General features: G+C 42.2%; 2 protein-coding genes across 2 annotated transcripts in view; one reads left to right on the forward strand and one right to left on the reverse strand.

Moving 5' to 3' along the window:
• Positions 1-8,454, reverse strand: part of LOC106606612 (testis-expressed protein 2) — a 38,604-nt gene extending 30,150 nt beyond the window's left edge. Inside the window, exon 1 of the mRNA XM_082973131.1 lies at positions 7,789-8,454. The gene's annotated coding sequence lies outside the window, so the exon portion shown is untranslated. The remainder of the gene's footprint in view (positions 1-7,788) is intronic.
• Positions 8,455-13,733: 5,279 nt separating this feature from the next.
• LOC106601805 (mitochondrial thiamine pyrophosphate carrier) lies at positions 13,734-20,406 on the forward strand. The gene is made up of 7 exons (XM_014194195.3): positions 13,734-13,873; positions 14,693-14,861; positions 16,757-16,912; positions 17,267-17,437; positions 17,847-18,027; positions 18,295-18,425; positions 18,565-20,406. Exons 2-7 carry the CDS (start codon positions 14,730-14,732, stop codon positions 18,742-18,744), a joined length of 951 nt encoding a protein of 316 aa, XP_014049670.1. The 5' UTR covers positions 13,734-13,873; positions 14,693-14,729; the 3' UTR covers positions 18,745-20,406.
• Positions 20,407-20,447: the final 41 nt, after the last annotated feature.

The following is a 20,447-nucleotide window of genomic DNA, read 5'->3' on the forward strand; positions in this document are numbered from 1 at the left end:
TCAACAAGACAGTTACCATCATCACCATGAGTCACATGTCAACGAGACAGTTACCATCATCACCATGAGTCACATGTCAACGAGACAGTTACCATCATCACCATGAGTCACATGTCAACGAGACAGTTACCATCATCACCATGAGTCACATGTCAACGAGACAGTTACCATCATCACCATGAGTCACATGTCAACGAGACAGTTACCATCATCACCATGAGTCACATGTCAACAAGACAGTTACCAACATCACCATGAGTCACATGTCAACGAGACAGTTACCATCATCACCATGAGTGACATGTCAACAGTTATCATCATCACCATGAGTCACATGTCAACGAGACAGTTACCATCATCATCATGAGTCACATGTCAACGAGACAGTTACCATCATCACCATGAGTCACATGTCAACAGTTACCAACATCACCATGAGTCACATGTCAACGAGACAGTTACCAACATCACCATGAGTCACATGTCAACAGTTACCATCATCACCATGAGTCACATGTCAACAGTTACCAACATCACCATGAGTCACATGTCAACAGTTACCAACATCACCATGAGTCACATGTCAACGAGACAGTTACCAACATCACCATGAGTCACATGTCAACAGTTACCATCATCACCATGAGTCACATGTCAACAGTTACCAACATCACCATGAGTCACATGTCAACAGTTACCAACATCACCATGAGTCACATGCCAACGAGACAGACTGTATTATCTTTAATCCTCCATATTAAAAGAGCTGTATGACACTTAGGATGTGAATCACAGGGAATACACACAGCCAGACACACACATACCCAGACAGACACACATACACATTGCATGCTTACACACACATACATAGGCTTACACAGTGACTGACTGGCTGTACACACACACATAAAGTACATGAACACTGTCATAGCACACCGTGGCACAGTTGTGACAGTTGACAGCGTGCGTTCCAATGAGTAACCATGCTGAGTGAGGGCTCAGAATATAATAACTGACAAATGAATATCAGGCAAAGCTCTACTTAGCTCGCATAATCCAGACCCAGGGTATTTGGAAGAATAATTCCTATTTCTATTTCTGTTAAGCATGTCAAGTCTGGGCCAGTGATACTCCTGAGTACAGGGACAGTGATCCTCTCCTGTAAATCTGAAACACTGACTGTTCTACCATAGAGATAGGACAACTTGTTTATGTTTATGGTTCTAACCTTATAATTAGAATAAGTAGAATGATTTACCAGTCAAATTGCCAGGGTCAGTGCGATTCCAAGCTCGTTCTATTAATTATCTTTCTACGGACCAACCACCCTTTTCACTGCTTGTCAGACTACATCAGATAAATCCAAACAAATGTCCCAAATTCAAAGCTGAATGGAAACCAATTATAGTGCCATAATACATATCAAAGTGGTTATGAATGTGCTCTATATATTGTAGCTATATCAGATGTCCTCAGTCCTAGACCACAGTTCTTGCTGCTCCGCCGATGGGATCATTTGGGTTCTGTCTCTTTTACTTTTGATATTGGCAGTGGGTGAGTCTCAATTATGTCTTTGTTTCCTCGGGTCCCTCTCCTTACCTCCTTTGCAAAACCCATTGGAGGAGAAGACTTAAGGAGAGGAACATAAGATCTTCTGCTTGAATTTTTATGTTTTTCACCTAGTTCTCCAACTATGGGGGAGGGGGGAGGGGAGAGGGGCATAATAATAATAATAAATACAATATACACTACCGTTCAACATTTTTGGGTCACTTAGAAATAGCCTTCATTTCTCAGAACAACAATAGGCTGATGAGTTTCAGAAGAAAGGTCTTTGTTTCTGGCCATTTTGAGCCTGTAATCGAACCCACAAATGCTGATGCTCCAGATACTGAACTAGTCTAAAGAAGGCCAGTTTTATTGCTTCTTTAATCAGAACAACAGTTTTCAGCTGTGCTAACATAATTGAAAAATGGTTTTCTAATGATCAATTAGCCTTTTAAAATTATAAACTTGGATTAGCTAACACAACGTGCCATTGGAACACAGGAGTGATGGTTGCTGATAATGGGTCTCTGTACGCCTATGTAGATATTCCATGAAAAGTCAGCCGTTTCCAGCTACAATAGTCATTTACAACATTAAAAATGTCTACACTCTATTTCTTATCAATTTGATGTTATTTTAATTGACAAAACATGTGCTTTTCTTTCAAAAACAAGAATGTTTCTAAGTGACCCCAAACTTTTGAACGGTAGTGTATATATATATATATAAAAAGGGGATTGGAAATGATTAATGTAATGTTATTTGATAGTCTCCAATTCTATCTGCAAATTTCATAGCTGGTCTATCCCCTTAAAATATATATATATATATTCTGCTCTAATGTGCTTTGAGAAGGAGACTACGACAGAGGACAAGAGGAATCAAGATAGAACCAATTGAGATTGACCCAGTGTTATTACTTACTAGCATATATGGGCTTCCTCTAGCCTACCATACTGAACCACTGTATACAATCAGGCTGATGTGAGAGCCTAGACAAGGGTCTAATCTATAACAGATACCAATGGCATTATCTTAATCAATTTCGACTTCACAGTCAATCTCGATCAATCCACACTGACAGGGAGTGTAAAAACTCTCTTCCTTCAAAATCCTTGAGTCATCAAACGTTTGGCAGCATTTCAGACACACTCCTTGGTGGACAGGTTTAGTAGAAATTGAAACTGCAGCCACAGGCACTGATATGAGTCCATAGTGTTTCACAGGATCAATGAAGCTGACATCTTTTGAAGGTCCTTTTTCCATGGCCCAGTTGAGACAGTTGTTGAATTCTGTGGGTAGTGAGTTAGCCATACTGACTAAAAAGAATGCATGCTTCAATTCTTTATTCATCATTATAAGAAGATACATAATTAATACATTAACGAAAACATGTACTATTTTTAGTGGGTATGAGTAGTATTACATTTGTGTACAGGCTGGATCTATAGGCCTACTGCAACTCTGTCACGGTTATCTGCAATTCTCACCTAATCCTCCCAGTTGGTTAGCCACAGTCAATGTGTAACAGCACTGTTTCTGCAGTATCGTGTGAGGAAATGGTCATATGGATTAGAACGCTACGCATACTGTATCGATGTGGTGTGTTGAACGAAGACAGGAGACCAGGGTGAATAGTTGACTACTGTCCTCTATGGGTGACTGTCCATGGGAAGAGATAGGAGACCAGGGTGAATAGTTGACTACTGTCCTCTATGGGTGACTGTCCATGGGAAGAGATAGGAGACCAGGGTGAATAGTTGACTACTGTCCTCTATGGGGGACTGTCCATGGGAAGAGATAGGAGACCAAGGTGAATAGTTGACTACTGTCCTCTATGGGGGACTGTCCATGGGAAGAGATAGGAGACCAAGGTGAATAGTTGACTACTGTCCTCTATGGGTGACTGTCCATGGGAAGAGATAGGAGACCAGGGTGAATAGTTGACTACTGTCCTCTATGGGTGACTGTCCATGGGAAGAGATAGGAGACAAGGGTGAATAGTTGACTACTGTCCTCTATGGGTGACTGTCCATGGGAAGAGATAGGAGACCAAGGTGAATAGTTGATTTCAGGAGAAGTAATGTAAGAGGACTGACTTCGATGAGTTTACAGAGACCAAAGAAGCTAGGCCACCTCTGGCATACCTACTGGGCAGCTTGCTCCCCTCCTCTCCTCCCCTCAACCCTGTGTCCAGATGTTTCAGATTAAACCTATTCCAAAATCTTACTGAGTTCCACCCCTCCTCCTGTTACAACCGGGCCAAACACATTGCTCATCTCATCTTGGAACATCATTGGCACAGAGATTGATGATGTCATTCTAGGGACACGTTTACTAATCAAATTGTCTGCAGAGGGTATTATGTTGTCATAAAGGGGATGAATGAAAATAGGATGATTTGCTGAAAAGGTCTGCTGGTCATTACGTCTGTTATTATTATGTGTCCAGGGCCCTATCTATTCCTGTTGTTTGCTGGACCTTGTATTTACTTTTCTACAGTAAACACAAATCCATTCCAGCCTACCTTCAGAGAGAATTATAACAAACATATCGGGACTCCATCCTTAACTGCTCTGCTGTGGCTTCCATTGGGAGACTGATATAGTATGTCAGTTGTACAGTATATTATCTCTGAAGTATTATCCTGTCTTCTCACCAACACTCAGAGCCATGTCATCGTGGAATGCTCTGCCACCAGAGATTACTCATCAAAAAGCAAGTTTAGCTTTAAAAAACTGATAAACATATACATATATATTGTATCACAGCTTCCTCTCCTCTTTCTAAAGATCTAATTGAACTGTATATAAGAATATCAGTATGTATTAATAGTGTGTAAATAGTATTTTTGTTGTGTTATTTCATGTCTTTGTCTTTAACTGTTTTGTACTTTGTCATGTACGGTGCCTTCAGAAAGTATTTACACACCTTGACTTTTTCCACATGTTGTTGTGTTACAGCCTGAATTCAAAATGGATTATATTGAGATTCTTTTGTCGCTGGCCTACACACAATACCCCATAATGTCAAAATGGAATTATGTTTTATAAATGTTTACAAATTAATTTAAATGAAAATCTAAAATGTCTTGAGTCAATAAGTATTCAAGCCCTTTGTTATGGTAAACCTAAATAAGTTCAGGAGTAAAAATGTGCTTAACAAGTCACATAATAAGTTGCATGGACTCTGTGTTTGACAATAAGAGTGTTTGACGTGATGTTTTTATGACTATCTCATCTCTGTACCACACACATGAAATTATCTGTAAGGTCCCTCAGTTGAGCACTGAATTTCAAACACATATTCAACCACAAAGACCTGGGTGGTTTTCCAATGCCTAGCAAAGAAGGGCACCTATTGGCAGATGGGAAGAAGAAGAAAAAAGCTGACATTTAATATTTATTTGAGCATGGGGAAGTTATTAATTACACTTAGGATGCTGTACTACTACACCCACTCACTAAAAAGTTACGGCGTCTTTCTGAACTCAGTTGCCGGAGAGGAAGAAAACCGCTCAGGGATTTCACCATGAGGCCAATGGTGACTTTAAAACCGTTACAGAGTTTAATGGCTGTGATAGGAGAAAACTGAGGATGGATCAACAACCTTGTAGTTACTCCACAATACTAACCTAAATGACAGAGTGAAAAGAAAGAAGCCTGTACAGAATAAAAGTACTTCAAAACATGCATTCTGTTTGCAATAAGGCTCCAAAGTAAAACTGCCAAAAAATATGGCAAAGAAATGTACTTTATGTCCTGAATACAAAGCGTTATGTTTGGGGAAAATCCAACACAACACATCACTGCGTACCACTCTTCATATTTTCATGCATGTTGGTGGCTACATCATGTTATGGGAAAACATGTCATTGGCAAGGACTAGGGATTTTTTTAGTATAAAAAAAAAACAGAATAGAGCTAAGCACAGGCAAAATCCTAGAGGAAAACCTGGTTCAGTCTGCTTTCCACCAGACACTGGAAGACAAATTCACCTTTCAGCAGGACAATAACCTAAAACACAAGGCCAAATATACACTGGAGTTTCTTACCAAGACGACATTGAATGTTTCTGAGTGGCCTAGTTACATTTTTGACCTTAAATCGTCTTGAAAATCGATGGCTGTCTAGCAATGATCAACAACCAACTCAACAGAGCTTGAAGAATTTTTTAAAGAATAATGTGCACAAATATTGTACAATCCTGGTGTGCAAAGCTTTAATCGCTGCCAAATGTGATTCTAACATGTACTGACTCAGGGGTGTGAATACTATTTAAATGAGATACAGTATTTCTGTATTTCTTTAAAAAAAAATGTGCCCAAACAAATGTAAAATATGTTTTTACTTTGTAATTATGGTGGAGTGTGTAGATGGGTGAGAGAGAAAAAATTGATTTAATGTCACGGGCATCGTATGGATTGGACCAAAATGCAGCGGGAATGTGTATGCTCATTTTCTCTTTATTAAATAAAATGAACACTGAACAAAAAGAACAACAAAAAACAGTCCTGTCAGGCACACAGCTAAACAAGGAACAACTACCCACAAAATCCCATAGAAAAACACTCCTCTTAAATAGGACCTTCAATTAGAAGCAACTAGGAGCAGCTGCTTCCAATTGAAGGTCAACCCAACAAACACCACATAGAAATAGACATACTAGAACTAACATAGAAATAGACTAACAAGAACATAACCCAACAAACCCCGAAACACTCTAAACAAACACACCCCTGCCACGTCCTGACCAAACTACATTAACAAATAACCCCTTTACTGGTCAGGACGTGACATTTAAATAATTTTGAATTCAGGCTGTAACACAACAAAATAGGTATGAATACTTCCTGAAGGCATTGTATTTGTATGTTTTATGTGGATCCCAGGAAGAGTAGCTGCTGCATGTTTAGTAGCTAATGGGGATCCTAATTTTAAATTTTTTTATTTCACCTTTATTTAACCAGGTAGGCTAGTTGAGAACAAGTTCTCATTTGCAACTGCGACCTGGCCAAGATAAAGCATAGCAGTTTGACACATACAACACAGATTTACACATGGAATGAACAAAACATACAGTAGAAAAAAGAAAACAAAAAGTCTATATACAGTGAGTGCAAATTAGGTAAAATAAGGGAATTAAGGCAATAAATAGGCCATGGTGGCGAAGTAATTACAAATGGCAATTAAACACTGGAATGGTAGATGTGCAAAAGATGGATGTGCAAGTAGAGATACTGGGGTGCAAAAGGAGCAAAATAAATAAATAAATAAATACAGTATGGGGATGAGGTAGATGGATGGGCTGTATACAGATGGGCTATGAACAGGTGCAGTGATCTGTGATCTGCTCTGACAGTTGGTGCATAAAGCTAGTGAGGGAGATGGGAATCTCCAGCTTCAGTGATTTTTGCAGTTCGTTCCAGTCTGTGGCAGCAGAGAACTGGAAGGAAAGGCGACCAAAGGGGGAATTGGCTTTGGGGGTGACCAGTGAGATATACCTGCTGGAGCAAGTGTTACGAGTGGGTGCTGCTATAGTGACCCGTGAGCTGAGATAAGGCCTGGCTTTACCTAGCAGAGACTTGTAGATAACCTGTAGCCAGTGGGTTTGGCAATGAGTATGAAGCGAGAGCCAGCCAACGAGAGCGTATAGGTCGCAGTGGTGGGTAGTGTATGGGGCTTTGGTGACAAAACGGATGGCACTGTGATAGACTGCATCCAGTTTGTTGAGCAGAGTGTTGGAGGCTATTTTATAGATGACATCGCCGAAGTCGAGGATCGGTAGGATGGTCAGACAAATAATCTAATGGGATTATCCTGGAGAACAATAAAGCTGTCCTGACATTAGGGCATGAGGCTACACGCACAAGTGGTCGATGAGTGTTTATCCACCGGTTGCATCAGACATACTGTGTTTTTGTTTTGGTTATTATTCCCATGACACCCATAGGTCTAAATGTAATTTCTACTTAGTTTTTGTTATTCAAACGTCTACAGGCCTAAATGGCAAATATAAACATGATCAAACTTCAATATGGGCTAATTCAAGTCCAATTTCAGGACTCAGCCATGTAGGCTAAATAACTGCTAAACACAGGCCTATATTTCAGGGCTTAGCCATGTAGGCTAAATAACTAATAAACATAGGCAAATATTTTGTTGATAAAAAATATATTTATTTCAATATCTTTGGCGATGTCAAAACCTAGCCTACCCACTCGAATTTAGGGCTACTCACCTGAACACCATCAAAACGACAATGAAGGACCCATAATGTAGGCTATAGCCGATACCGTTATCCCCGTTGACAGGTATGGAAAAAGACCCAAGTCACTCTCATTAAATTCAGTCGTCTTTCGATTTCGCTCTCAAAACTCTGTCAAAGCCGCAGTCTGACTGCAGAGCAGAGCGCAGCATTCTATATGTCCGAATACTGCACAGGGATGCACTGCAGTGGACTGACTAGAATAGAAACCCTGTTAAAATAACTTTGCTCACGCTTTGCATAGAGACGCGTTCGACTTGCCTTGCATGGCGTAGAAAAATCTTCCAATAGATTTAATAGCACGGATAGCCTCTCGTAGCCTCACTTCAGAAGTGCAGATCGCCTGAACCAGCATGAACAGTAACAGTATGCGCCGAGACACCGCCATATAACCGAGGAGCCCTTGCTTCGCGTCTCCCTCATCTTCTCCCCCTTGAAGAATCGCCAAGCAAACTCTGAATAATCGGATTATTAGAGTCCTGGCTAGAGAGAGAAACACTAATCCAGATTAAAACAGTCCTACAGCAGCACCTATGTTGTTCTCGGCTCAGTATGAAAACACTGTCACACTTGTCTATAGGATAGGATCTTCACTCACACGTGTTTTGGTCAGCCTCTCAAACCATCACTTCTAAAAACGCATCCAGGTCTTTCTAGCAGTGCAATGAAGTAGAGTTATGTAAATGCATGGATTAAATTGAAGGTAAATCCAATGAAGAAAAATATTTTAACCCCTCTGTGAATACTGTCCACCACATCAAAAGAAATCCAATATCACCATGGGATATTTTCCTTTCAGACTGATACTGGTTAGAAGTGTCCATCAAGGATACTGATTTATCCAACTAAATGACCTACTATGGTTGTTTTCCTTGGACAGGTGAAGTTCAAGGCTAAACCACAACCAATGTATTCTCCATTACAGAAGCAATCTGGAATTGGTACATACATTTATTAACTTTTACATTAATAATATATAGCCATTGTTTCTAGTAAAATATAACTTCACCACTATTTTTCAACAGTCTTGCTGCTGCTTTATTCATCCCTCTGTTTTTATCCATCTACATCCAGTGGGGGTTTTGTTCATCTGCCTCCCCATCCATCATGCCTCGTAGTGTGTGTGTGAGCACAGCTGGGGCCTGGCAGGACGTGTGTATATGTGTTTGGTTGTGCTTGCTTGTGTGTGTGTGTGTGTGTGTGTGTGTGTGTGTGTGTGTGTGTGTGTGTGTGTGAGTGTGTGTGTGTGTGTGTGTATGTATGTATGTATGTATGTATGTATGTATGCATGTGTGCGTGTTTGCAGCCAGATCGCTCATGATCCACTTTGAAATCCGACATCCGTCCAGGTACCCAAAACTGGCCGTTAAGGGCAACAGTGAGCATTGTGGACATTGTGGACCGGGGTGGCAGATGGGCGTAAATTGCGAACTCCAGCTCTGAAGGTCGTATGCTCAATCCCAGTGATAGACACTTGTTTTAAATGTTTTTGTTTTAACCCTTTCCCAAACCTTAACCATTCAGAATGAAGGCCTAAACTTAACCGTGGAGTTGTTTTTGTTTTAACCCTAAGCCGCGAACTTCGGCTCTGAGGGTCGTGTGTTCAAAGCCAAGTATAGGCACTCCTTTGATTTTGGGGGGGTTTTAACCCTATTCCAAACCTTAACCCTTAACTTAACCATTCAAAATGAATGCCTAAACTTGTGACAGCAGGGGTGCAACCTGTGGTGTCCAAAACACCTCGAAATGTGACGTTTGGAGTAACTTCAAAATGTTTGACGTTTGGAGAAATGTGGACAAATGGCGGAATCGGAAGTCAAATTGGTCAAACTATGAGATCTTGTTCGAGATCTGGTGTGTGTGTGTGTGTGTGTGTGTGTGTGTGTGTGTGTGTGTGTGTGTGTGTGTGTGTGTGTGTGTGTGTGTGTGTGTGTGTGTGTGTGCGTGTGTGAGTACAGCTGGGGCCAGGCTGGACATGAACTTTGGGACACAATGGATTACACGAGTTCCTGCTTATCTCGTTTGGACACTGCAGGGGGCAAGGAGAACAGACCAAACACCGGCACAGACACAATACACTGACCTTCAGCATTTAACAGGATGATACATTATCATCAACATGGCATTAGGTTCATATAGAGTCTATATGTAGTTATAGACTATGGTTCTCTTGCCAAGAGGTGTTTTCATGTCTATATGGTCCTGGACTTGTACATATGTGTGAGCGACCAGGTATTCAACCAGGTTCATCTGCATGGCTCAATACCACCTTAGCCCACTGGTCTAAAGGCACGCTGGGAAATAACGTAAGTCTTCAGGTCTCAACCACCTCCTTCCACACGATATTGAAACAGAGCCAACAAAGTAGACTAATTGTTCTTTCTCACCAGCGTTGACTCTGTAATGATTATAATAAACGTCACATCATCTATATGACCTTGGGATTCAAACAGACTTTCAGCTCAGATTTTATTGACCTGCTGTACTTAACATAAATGTGATTGCTACAATATAATGAGTCTTGGTCACAGACAGTTTTTTTTTTTTTTTTACAGTCAAGAAAACGTAAAATTGTGCAGTAAATCAATGTTATTGGACCTTTAACAATATTTTTGTAGAGCATCAACCTTGGTGCTGTCTTGTTTTTATTTATTTGATGACTTTTGTACAATATGCTTTACCTGAAACTATGCAGACATTGTGATACTTTTGTTCCACCTACCACACATGCAGTGACCTCACCTGGTTTAAATGGTGTCTCTAGAGACAATACCTCTCTCATCGTCACTCAATGCCTAAGTTTACCTCCACTGTATTCACATCCTACCATACCTTTGTCTGTACATTATGCCTTGAATCTATTCTTCCGTGCCCAGAAACCTGCTCCTTTTACTCTCTGTTCTGAACGCACTAGACGACCAGTTCTTATAGCCTTTAGCCGTACCCTTATCCTACTACTCCTCTGTTCCGCTGGTGATGTAGAGGTTAATCCAGGCCCTGCAGTGCCTAGCTCCACTCCCATTCCCCAGGCGTTCTCATTTGTTGACTTCTGTAACCGTAAAAGCCTTGGTTTCATGCATGTTAACATTAGATGCCTCCTCCCTAAGTTTGTTTTATTCACTGCTTTAGCACACTCTGCCAACCCGGATGTCCTAGCCGTGTCTGAATCCTGGCTTAGGAAGGCCACCAAAAACCCTGAAATTTCCATCCCTAACTATAACATTTTCCGACAAGATAAAACTGCCAAAGGGGGCGGAGTTGCAATCTACTGCAGAGATAGCCTGCAGAGTTCTGTCATACTATCCAGGTCTGTGCCCAAACAATTTGAGATTCTACTTTTAAAAATCCACCTTTCCAGAAACAAGTCTCTCACAGTTGCCGCTTGCTATAGACCACCTTCTGCCCCCAGCTGTGCCCTGGACACCATATGTGAATTGATTGCCCCCCCATCTATCTTCAGAGCTCGTGCTGCTAGGTGACCTAAACTGTGACACGCTTAACACCCCGGCCGTCCTACAATCTAAGCTAGATGCCCTCAATCTCACATAAACTATCAATGAACCTACAAAGTACAACCCCAAATCCGTAAAGACGGGCACCCTCATAGATATCATCCTAACCAACCTGCCCTCCAAATACACCTCTGCTGTCTTCAACCAGGATCTCAGCGATTGCCTGCGTCCGTAATGGGTCTGCGGTCAAACAGCCACCCTCATCACTGTCAAACGCTCCCGAAAACACTTCAGCGAGCAGGCCTTTCTAATCAACCTGGCCCGGGTATCCTGGAAGGATATTGACCTCATTCCGTCAGTAGAGGTTGCCTGGTTATGCTTTAAAAGTGCGTTCCTCACCATCTTAAATAAGCATGTCCCATTCAAAAATTTAGAACCAGGAACAGATATAGCCCTTGGTTCACTCCAGACCTGACTGCCCTTGACCAGCACAAAAACATCCTGTGGCGTATAGCATTAGCATCGAATAGCCCCCGCGATATGCAACTTTTCAGAGCTGTTAGGAACCAATATACACAGGTAGTTAGGAAAGCAAAGGCTAGCTTTTTCAAACAGAAATTTTCATCCTGTAGCACAAACTCCAAAAGGTTCTGTGACACTGTATAGTCCATGCAGAATAAGAGCACCTCCCCCCCAGCTGCCCACTGCACTGAGGTTCGGAAACACTGTCACCACCGATAAATCCACGATAATTGAGAATTTCAATAAGCATTTTTCTACAGCTGGCCATGCATTCCACCTGGCTACCCCTACCCCGGTGAACAGCCCTGCACCCCCCTCAGCAACTTGCCCAAGCCTCCCCCATTTCTCCTTCACCCAAATCCAGATAGCCGATGTTCTGAAAGAGCTGCAAAATCTGGACATTCTTATCGGCAGACTCAACAGCCTTGGTTTCTCAAATGACTCCCTCGCCTGATTCACCAACTACTTCTCAGAAAGAGTTCAGTATGTCAAATCGGAGGGCCTGTTGTCCGGACCTCTGGCAGTCTCTATGGGGGTGCCACAGGGTTTAATTCTCGGGCCGACTCTTTTCTCTGTATACATCAATGATGTCACTTTTGCTGCTGGTGATTCTCTGATCCACCTCTACGCAGACAACACCATTCTGTATACTTCTGGCCCTTCTTTGGACACTGTGTTAACTAACCTCCAGACGAGCTTCAATGCCATACAACTCTCCTTCCATGGCCTCCAACTGCTCTTAAATGCAAGTAAAACTAAATGCATGCTCTTCAAACGATCGCTGCCCGCACCTGCCCGCCTGTCTAGCATCACTACTCTGGACGGTTCTAACTTAATATGTGGACAACTACAAATACCTGGGTGTCTGGTTAGATTGTAAACTCTCCTTCCAGACTCACATTAAACATCTCCAATCCAAAATTAAATCTAGAATCGGCTTCCTATTTTGCAACAAAGCATCCTTCACTCATGCTGCCAAACATACCCTCGTAAAACTGACTATCCTACCGATCCTCGACTTCGGCGATGTCATTTACAAAATAGCCTCCAACACTCTACTCAGCAAATTGGATGCAGTCTATCACAGTGTCATCCGTTTTGTCACCAAAGCCCCATATACTACCCACCACTGCGACCTGTATGCTCTCGTTGGCTGGCCCTCGCTTCATATTCATCGCCAAACCCACTGGCTCCAGGTCATCTATAAGTCTTTGCTAGGTAAAGCCCTGACTTATCTCAGCTCACTGGTCACTATAGCAGCACCCACCCATAGCACGCGCTCCAGCAGGTATATTTCACTGGTCACCCCCAAAGCCAATTTCTCCTTTGGCCGCCTTTCCTTTCAGTTCTCTGCTGCCAATGACTGGAACGAATTGCAAAAATCACTGAAGCTGGGGACTCATATCTCCCTCTCTAACTTTAAGCACCAGCTGTCAGAGCACCTCACAGATCACTGCACTTGTACATAGCCCATCTGTAAATAGCCCATCCAACTATCTCATCCCCATACTGTTATTTATTTATTTGCTCCTTTGCACCCCAGTATCTCTACTTGCACATTCATCTTCTGCACATCTATCACTCCAGTGTTTAATTGCTAAATTGTAATTATTTCGCCACTATGGCCTATTTATTTCCTTTCCTCCCTTATCTTACCTAATTTGCACACACTGTATATAGACTTTTTGTTGTGTTATTGACTGTAGGTTTGTTTATTCCATGTGTAACTCTGTGTTGTTGTTTGTGTCGCACTGCTTTGCTTTATCTTGGCCAGGTCGCAGTTGTAAATGAGAACTTGTTCTCAACTGGCCTACCTGGTTAAATAAAGGTGAAATAAATAAAAAAATGTTGAAACTGGTTACTTAACAACAGCGACATCTTGTGTCATAAGGAGAACACATGTAGTGCAACTGAGATTTCCGGGTCACGTGATCCATCCCTCCATGCGGATTGGTTCGATTTGCGCCATTCTCCAGATTGGTTTGAGTAAGCTAAATTGTATGAAAAGAAGAAGTACACGTAGCCTTACCTGTCCTTCACCAACTATTCTTTCACACATTTCCATGGAAGAGCAGCACATAAAAGTGAGTCAACAGTTCTACGCATTTTAACTATAAATTGTGAGCTAGATTGAAGTAAACCAGATTGAGTGGCTACGTTAGCTAGCCTCATAGTTATGCCAAGGTCTTGTCCTCTGTTTTTTTTTGGTAGAACGTTAATACCTACTGTATTTACTATGAATTATTACTGCGACTAATGTACCTGAAGAGAAGGACGTGATCATCAATGGCAATCAACGTGTGCGCTCTCCACATGTGTCTGATTAGGAGGAAGGGCTGATCAATAACTTGCTAGTTAGTCGGCTAGTTAGGCTACTCAACAACAGTAAGTTACAGTAGCTGTCAGCTAGATGCGGGTGTCATGTCAATATCAGTAGAGTCAACTTCTGGTTAGACAGAGAAAAGGCTACATGTACCAATGAAAAAAATCCATCACACATGATTGATCAGTGGAATTTGCCTGATGACTCCTTTATACACCTACTAACTATCTCTAGTGGCAGTGATGCACTAAGTGATACAGAATTGGCTTCCAATAAAAATAGCAACATACTGAATCATCCCTCGTGAATCACAATGGACTATCCATATTTACAGTGACTGTCTCTGAGAGAAACTACTAGTCACCCTGTATACAGTGGAGGCTGCTGAGGGGAGGACGGCTCATAATAATGTCTGGAACGGGGCAAATGGAATGCCGCAAATGGAACGGCATCAAACCATGTGTTTGATGTATTGAATACCATTCCACCTAATTCGCTCCAGCCATTACCACAGGCCCATCCTCCCCAATTAAGGTGCCACCAACCTCCTGTGCTGGATAACATGTTTTCTCTCCCCCAGACCTGAGGTCCTCTGGTGAGGCTGCTGTGGAGTCATCATGGTGGGCTATGACCCAGGGTCTAAGGGCGCTGCTCCAGCCCCAGAAGATGCAGCCCTGTCTGGGTCGGCTGCAGGCATGGTGACCCGAGCCCTGATCAGCCCCTTGGATGTCATCAAGATAAGATTCCAGGTACAGTAAGCATCATCAGATGGATATTATTGTGGTGCATGTTTTAGTTGCATGGCCACTTTGGACCCTAATTTACTACACAATTAAATGCAACATAATGTAAGTTGGAACTACAGTGCCTTCAGAAAGTATTCAGACCCCTTGACTTACTCCACATTTTCTAACGTTACAGACTTATTCTAAAATGTATTATATAGTTTTTCCCTTAATCTACACACAATACCCCATAAAGACATAGCAAAAACAGGTTTTTAGACGTTAGCTAATTTATAAAATAAAAAACTGCAATATCACATTTACATAAGTATTCAAACCCTTTACTCAGTACTTTGTTGAAGCACCTTTGGCAGCGATTACAGCCTTGCGTCTTCTTGGAAATTATGCTACAAGCTTGGCACATCTGTATTTGCGGGAGTTTCTCCCTTCTCTGCAGATCCTCTCAAGAGCTGTCAGGTTGGATGGGGAGTGTTGCTGCACAGCTATTTTCAGGTCTCTCCAGAGATGTTTGATCGGGTTCAAGTCCGGGCTCTGGCTGGGCCACTCAAGGACATTCAGAGACTTGTCCCGAAGCCACTCCTGTGTGGTCTTGGCGGTGTGCTTGGGGTCATTGTCCTTTTGGAAGGTGAACCTTTGCCCCAGTCTGAGGTCCTGAGCGGTCTGGACCAGGTTTTCATCAAGGATCTGTCTGTACTTTGCTACGTTCATCTTTGCCTTGATCCTGACTAGTCTCCCAGTCCCTGCCGCTGAAAAACATCTCCACAGCATGATGCTGCCACCACCATGCTTCACCGTAGGGATGGTGCCAAGTTTCCTCCAGACGTGACGCTTGGCATTCAGGCCAAAGAGTTCAATATTGGTTTAATCAGACCAGAGAATTTTGTTTCTCATGGTCTGAGAGTCTTTAGGTGACTTTTGGAAAATTCCAAGCGAGCTTTCATATGCCTTTTACTGAGGAGTGGCTTTTTTCTGGCCAATCTACCGTTAAAGCCTGATTGGTGGAGTGCTGCAGAGATGGTTGTCCTTCTTGAACGTTCTCATCTCCACAGAGGAACTCGAGAGCTTTGTCAGAGTGACCATCGGGTTCTTGGTCACCTCCCTGACCAAGGCCCTTCTCCCCCTATTGCTCAATTTGGCCGGGCAGCCAGCTCTAGGAAGGGTCTTGGTGGTTTCAAACTTCTTCCATTTAAGAATGATTGATGCCACTGTGTTCTTGGGGACCTTCAATGCTGCAGAAATATTTTGGTACCCTTCCCCAGATCTGTGCCTCGACACAGTCCTGTCTTGGAGCTCTATGGACAATTCCTTCAACCTCATGGCTTGGTTTTTGCTCTGACATGCACTGTCAACTGTGGGACCTTACATAGGCAGGTGTGCGCCTTTCCAAATCATGTCCAATCAATTGAATTTACCACAGGTGGACTCCAAGTTGTAGAAACATCTCAACGATGATCAATGGAAACAGGAGGTACCTGAGCTCAATTTCAAGTCTCATAGCAAAGGGTCTGAATACTTATGTAAATATGGTATTTCTGTGTTTAATAAATGTGCAACAATGTCTATAAACCTGTTTTTCGCTTTGTCATTATTGGGTATTGTGTGTAGATTGCTGAGAAAAAAAATAATTTAATCAATTTTAGAATAAGGCTATAATGTAACAAAATATAGAAAAAGTCAAGGGGTCTGAATACTTTCCGAATGCACTGTTTTTGTGGCCTAAACCTTGTGGTTCTGGTAAACATACAACTCTTATTTGTGCATGATAATGCTGGGGAATTACTTACAACTGTGTGTGTATGTGCACGTGCATATGTGTATTTCGTTCTACACAAGAATGTCTAAACCAGAATGTCCTCTTTCCCCTGTCTGACACTACTCACCCCTCCTTGCATACACAGTTGCAGATAGAGAGCGTATCGTCAAGGCACCCCGAAGGGAAGTACTGGGGCCTGTTCCAGGCATCACGTTGTATCCTGGCAGAGGAGGGGCTGCCTGCCTTCTGGAAAGGACATGTCCCCGCCCAGCTCCTCTCTGTCTGCTTCGGGGCAGTACAGGTAGGGAACATACACTGGGGCATTTTTCCTGTCAGAATGCCCTGTTGTATGTCACACAGTGTTGTAGTTGAATGAGTGGATCTCTGAGAGTTGTTTTCTGACTCAACTCTTTGTCCCTCGCTAGCCTTTGCCTTGTAACGCCTCAATAGCATCTCTCACATGGTAGTGGGTTGATAGATTATAATATATAGTCATGTGCCTCACTTTTTTATTTCTATTGTTTTTATCCCTGTGGTCTCCATTCATGGCTGTGCTGAATAACTTGGCGCTGTTGTCTGAACTTGGTTTTTGAGGCTGTGTTTTCATCTGTGCTTTAAGGTTGTTTTTTAAGGCTGTGTTTTCATCCCTCCATAGTTTGCCAGCTTTGAGTTCCTGACTGAGATGACCCACAAGAGCACCGTATATGACAGCCAGACAGCGGGGGTGCACTTTGTGTGTGGCGGTCTGGCTGCCTGCTCTGCCACTGTAGCCTGCCAGCCGCTAGACACACTGCGAACACGCTTCGCAGCTCAGGGAGAGCCCAAGGTGAGAGACAAAGAAAAACATACAGTATGAATCTATCGAAAAGCATTAGCTTTATTGTACCATTATCAAAAGCAGTAATAGTCCATTAACTGTGCAACCCATGATTTGCCAAGCACCAAAACGACCACACAATTTCAACCAGTAAGTTATTATTTATAAACTAAATATACATTTATAGTAAATGATATATAATAATTAACTGTCAATAAACTACTTATAACCCCTTAAAAGGATAGTTAAGAAAAATGTCATATCTTTATTTAGATATTTGTTTCCTTACCTTGAAGGCAGTCTATGGACAAGGAGTGACTGCAATACACACTTTGGCTTTGTTAAAGTGTTATCATTAAATCTTTGGCTTGTGCTACTGATAGCTATTAGCTAACCACAGGCATAATCTGTAACATAGGTGTATCACAGTCTGAGACATGCTGTGTCCACCATGTACCGCACTGAGGGGGCCCTGGGGTTCTACCGTGGCCTGGGTCCAACACTGGTGGCAGTGTTCCCCTACGCAGGCCTGCAGTTCTTCTTCTACAAGGTCCTCAAGAACCTCATGGGACCACCGCCCAAGGACAGCGACGTCGGAGGTCAGTGGCCAGTGTAGGGATGGTCATGCCTTTGATAGCATGACACTGTTTTAAATACACAACACTGTACACATAGCAATGACTGTTAAGGGAATAGGGCCTAGAAACTAGAATATAACCTCGGCTTGGCTAGCAAACAGGAAACTAACTTTGTAACTAGGGCCTGGATAGTGCTCAGTACCACTGACTGAACACATAAACATAACTTTGAAGGATAGGGGCCTAGAAACTACCTGAACATTGCTGCTTTTTTCCTTTCTATTGTAGGCAACCTCAGAAGCTTGGTATGTGGAAGCTGTGCTGGAGTCATCAGCAAGACAATGACCTACCCCTTTGACCTCATCAAAAAGAGACTGCAGGTGGGAGGGTTTGAAGAAGCCAGAGCCCACTTTGGACAGGTAGAGTAGACATCGCATTACATTGTCTCATTCAGTTATGTGCCTGACAGCAGGTCTTATATTAGAGCGAAGATGGCTGTCATACGGGGCATCCATCTACATGACATTGAAGTGTGTTGTCTCTGCTTACTGTGTGCAGGTGCGGAGGTATGGTGGCTTTGTAGACTGTGTGTCCCAGATTGCAAGAGAGGAGGGTCTCCGGGGCTTTCTCAAAGGCCTATCTCCCAGCCTAGTGAAAGCAGCTGTTTCCACGGGCTTCACCTTCTTCTGGTATGAGTTCTTCCTTAATGCCATACAGAACCTGAAGGGCAGCCAGTGAGCAGAGGAGCTCTGGGTAGAAGTTGCTTTTAGGCACAGATCTAGGATCAGCTCAACCGCCCCAAATTTTTACCTCAACCAATATGGGGAAAATGTAAAAATGGACCATAGAGCAGTGTCTAGGGCAGCATTTCCCTAACTCGGTCCTCGGGACCCCAAAGGGTACATGTTGTGGTTTTTGCCCTAGTACGACACAGCTGATTCAAATGATCAAAGCTTGATGATTAGTTGATTATTTGTATCAGCTGTATAGTGCTAGGGCAAAAACCAAAACGTCCACCTGGGGGCCAGGACCGAGTTTAGGAAACCCTGGCTTAGAGGCAACTGAAGAAGCAGAGGAACTCAAAGCACTGGAAAAGAAAGGAGGGAATGCCATATCCCCATCCCACTGGTGATAGGAGTCAACATTGCTGGGAAGAAGAAAAAAAAGCTCTCCTTACTGTTGTTTACCTATAGTGTATCCTATAAGTTGGGAAAGTCAAGGTCTGGTGCTGCTCTGGACCTTACCATGTGTTTGGTGTCAGTGTCCAAACACCGTGATGTAAGTATGTCTATACTGGAACTCTTTGCTGTTGTTTTTCTACTATACTCAGGGTTTGTGGTGCACAGTCTATACTGAGGACAGGATGCCTGTTGCTTTTAAAGACTTTTGTCATTTACCAAAAATGACCATATTTGTAACAACTATCGTAACAATGTATTCTGTTTCAACTACCTGAAGAATTGCCTTATATTTGACAGGCAGCATATGGAGGATATAACCATTGTCTTAGATCATGTACTGAGAGTATACCTCTGCAAGTGTTGTTCTGTGTTTTGACAGCTGCAGAATGGGGGAAAATCACTTAAATTCTCCTTTTCAATGTTTTGTGTGTTAAATTGAAAAGCCCAGATGGTTGCTCTTGAAACTGATAGATACCATGGAGCGAAAGGAAAGAGATGCTTGATCTAGGCTAAAATAAATAGTCAGAACCTGGTCAAAGATGATCCTATCACGGAATGCTCTTTAATAGGGACGATTCAATACATTTCAGCTAAAAGTTGTGGTGTTAACTAATGTGAAAGCATAGACTCAAAAGTATCATACATTCTAAATGAGGTGCAAGGGTTTGTTGCTTTCTGTGTGGAATGTGTTTCAATATTTATAACCATTTATATATGGTTGTTAATGCTTATTTAATAACAAAAGTACATTTACCATCTATGCTGTTTTCAGTTTGCTTTTCTTTGTACTTTAATTTCAAGTAACCTGTTGTGACAGCTTTTATGGGTCAGCATTGGATTCTTTTGCGAAATTCTCAAACTGGCACATGCTCAGTGCTAAATTATGACTAAGGAAGCGTGACGGTGTATGTTAGTTTTAAATGTATGACCAACTGAATATGAGCATCTGCTAAATGATTAAAAGGTAAACGTCTATACACAGCATATCTAACACTATTTAAAATTGAATATTTATTATGTGTATGTTTAATGCTGGAAAGATTGCACTTGGTGGGACAATTTCTTGTACTATGTGTAACATAGTGTCGGCTACTGATGCACTGTACAAAGTGGTGGCAGGTGTCAGTCTATTTGGGTTTTTATTTAAAACACATTGTATCGTACTTACTCATGTTTTGTTATTTTAACTTTTTTAATAAAGAAAATGCATGCAAATTAACCTGTCATTGGAATGATATAGTCAGAATAGAACAGACTTTT

The sequence above is a fragment of the Salmo salar genome, chromosome 03 (assembly GCF_965601325.2).
Source record: "Salmo salar chromosome 03, fSalSal1, whole genome shotgun sequence".
In the NCBI taxonomy this organism is placed as follows: domain Eukaryota; kingdom Metazoa; phylum Chordata; class Actinopteri; order Salmoniformes; family Salmonidae; genus Salmo; species Salmo salar.